Source organism: Colobus angolensis, unplaced genomic scaffold (assembly GCF_000951035.1).
Source record: "Colobus angolensis palliatus isolate OR3802 unplaced genomic scaffold, Cang.pa_1.0 Scaffold418, whole genome shotgun sequence".
Classification (NCBI taxonomy): Eukaryota; Metazoa; Chordata; class Mammalia; order Primates; family Cercopithecidae; genus Colobus; species Colobus angolensis.
Window position 1 is genome coordinate 1,409,619 of NW_012117577.1, and position 1,842 is coordinate 1,411,460.

A 1,842-nucleotide genomic window follows, 5' to 3' on the forward strand; every position below is an offset into this window, starting at 1 on the left:
CCCAGCTACTTGGGAGGCCGAGGCGGGGGCATTGCTTGAGCCTTAGGAGTTCAAGACCAGCCTGGGCAACCCTGTTTCTTAAAAAAAACAAAAAACAAAAAAAGCTATGGAAAATTATAGCCTGTCCTTCCTGTGATGATAGTGGATTTTTAAGGATAGTGGGTATGAAATACATATGTAACAGTTATTTCATGAATATAGGAATAGGAAAACATATTCAGTAGTTGTCTTAGAGATAACATTCTTTAATGTCCCGAGTTTATATTTGGGATCTGCTTTCTTTTTCTTGTCCTTTAGGAGAAAGTGTTATTGGTGGGGATAATACTTTAGAAACCAGATCTCTAGGGGAAAAAAAATTCTAGAATTAAATGGGTTAATCCTTCACCCAATGTTAGCTGCTTTTGTCAGGCTTTATGTCTCTCCCCTTTAAAAGAGGGAGATGTTATGCTGATTTTGTCACATGATTCCACATTATTATTTGACTAGTAAAATATATGGGGAAAAGAAAGTTGTATAAGCAATCATACATCATACACAAATAATCGTACATTATTAAATAATGTACGATCATTTAATAATGTACAATTATTTGTGGAGTGGTACAAATATTAAGCAGATTAGCGATTTTATAGGAGAGTACATTAAAGGACAGTGACAAGCAACTAAAGATTGGTGATATTATTCGAGCTAATAGTTTTATTAAGCAAAGGGCAGAGGATATGAAAATACCTGTGTTTTTCAAGGCAGGTATTCTGTTTTCCATTTTTATATATTCATTTTATTTATGAAATAATAAAGTTTCTTAATACAATTGGGGGAATTTAGTTGCTATTATTTAAGCAGAGTGTAACTGAGATTTTTAGTATGTTATTTTTAAACTGTACATTTCTGACATAAAGTTGATCATGTTTTTAAAGGACCCGTTAGTGGTGGAACTTTCAAGGCCTGGACCACTGACCTCAGCCTTGTTCCTGTTTCTTCACAGCATGAAGGAGACTGAAAAAGGACCACTTTCTCCTAACGTTCTTTTTAACCAGCTTTGTCAGAAGTGGGTGCATCTACATTTTTAATATAAGTAATTATGAGTTACAAAATACTAATGTATTTATCACTTAACGTGAATAGTCATTCTTACTGTAGCTTTGCTATTACTGCCCAGACTATCAAGAGAAAGAACTAACATTTATTAGTTGCAGCTCTATGCTTTATGAAAATTATATCTCAGTCCTCGGAAGAAGCAGATTATCCTCATATATAAGGAAATGGAGACACAGAAATTAAATGGCTCACCTAGTCTGAGTGAAAAGCTGAGAATCAAATAGAGGTCTGTCCTGACTTGGATGCCTTTGTTGTAATACCATAAAGGAAGAAAATCATAGAGTTGTAAAATCTAGAAAGTACTGTAAGATCATCTAACCTAGCTTTCTTATTTTAAAAGATGAGCTGTGAGGCAAGTAGAGTTTAAGTGAATTTCTCAAGGTATTACAGTATGTTTAAAAACGAAATCCTTATGTGTCTGGAAATAAACACATAGAGGAACTGACTGGACTTTAATGCATTCATGTATTCATTTATATAAAAAATTCAGAGATTGCTTTTTATGAGTTACTTGCTAGAATTCAGGGATACACAATGTATATTGCATCACAAATGCGCCCTGTCCTCATGGAACTCACAAGCCAGTCCAGTCCACAATTACTGAAATATGTAGAAGGAAAATTATTTGAATATGAGCTTGTATTTTTGCATATTTATAGACTTTAAAATCTCATTTTAATTAAAACTAGTAATGAATGCCGTGATTTTTATATATAGTCCAAAATAGAGGGCTTAGTGTATATT

General features: G+C 33.3%; 1 protein-coding gene across 1 annotated transcript in view; it reads left to right on the forward strand.

Annotated features, from left to right (window-relative positions):
- Positions 1 to 1,842, forward strand: part of USP45 (ubiquitin specific peptidase 45) — a 78,397-nt gene that overhangs the window by 33,614 nt on the left and 42,941 nt on the right. Inside the window, exon 9 of the mRNA XM_011956453.1 lies at positions 918 to 1,048. Coding sequence (XP_011811843.1) covers positions 918 to 1,048 — 131 coding nt within the window. The remainder of the gene's footprint in view (positions 1 to 917; positions 1,049 to 1,842) is intronic.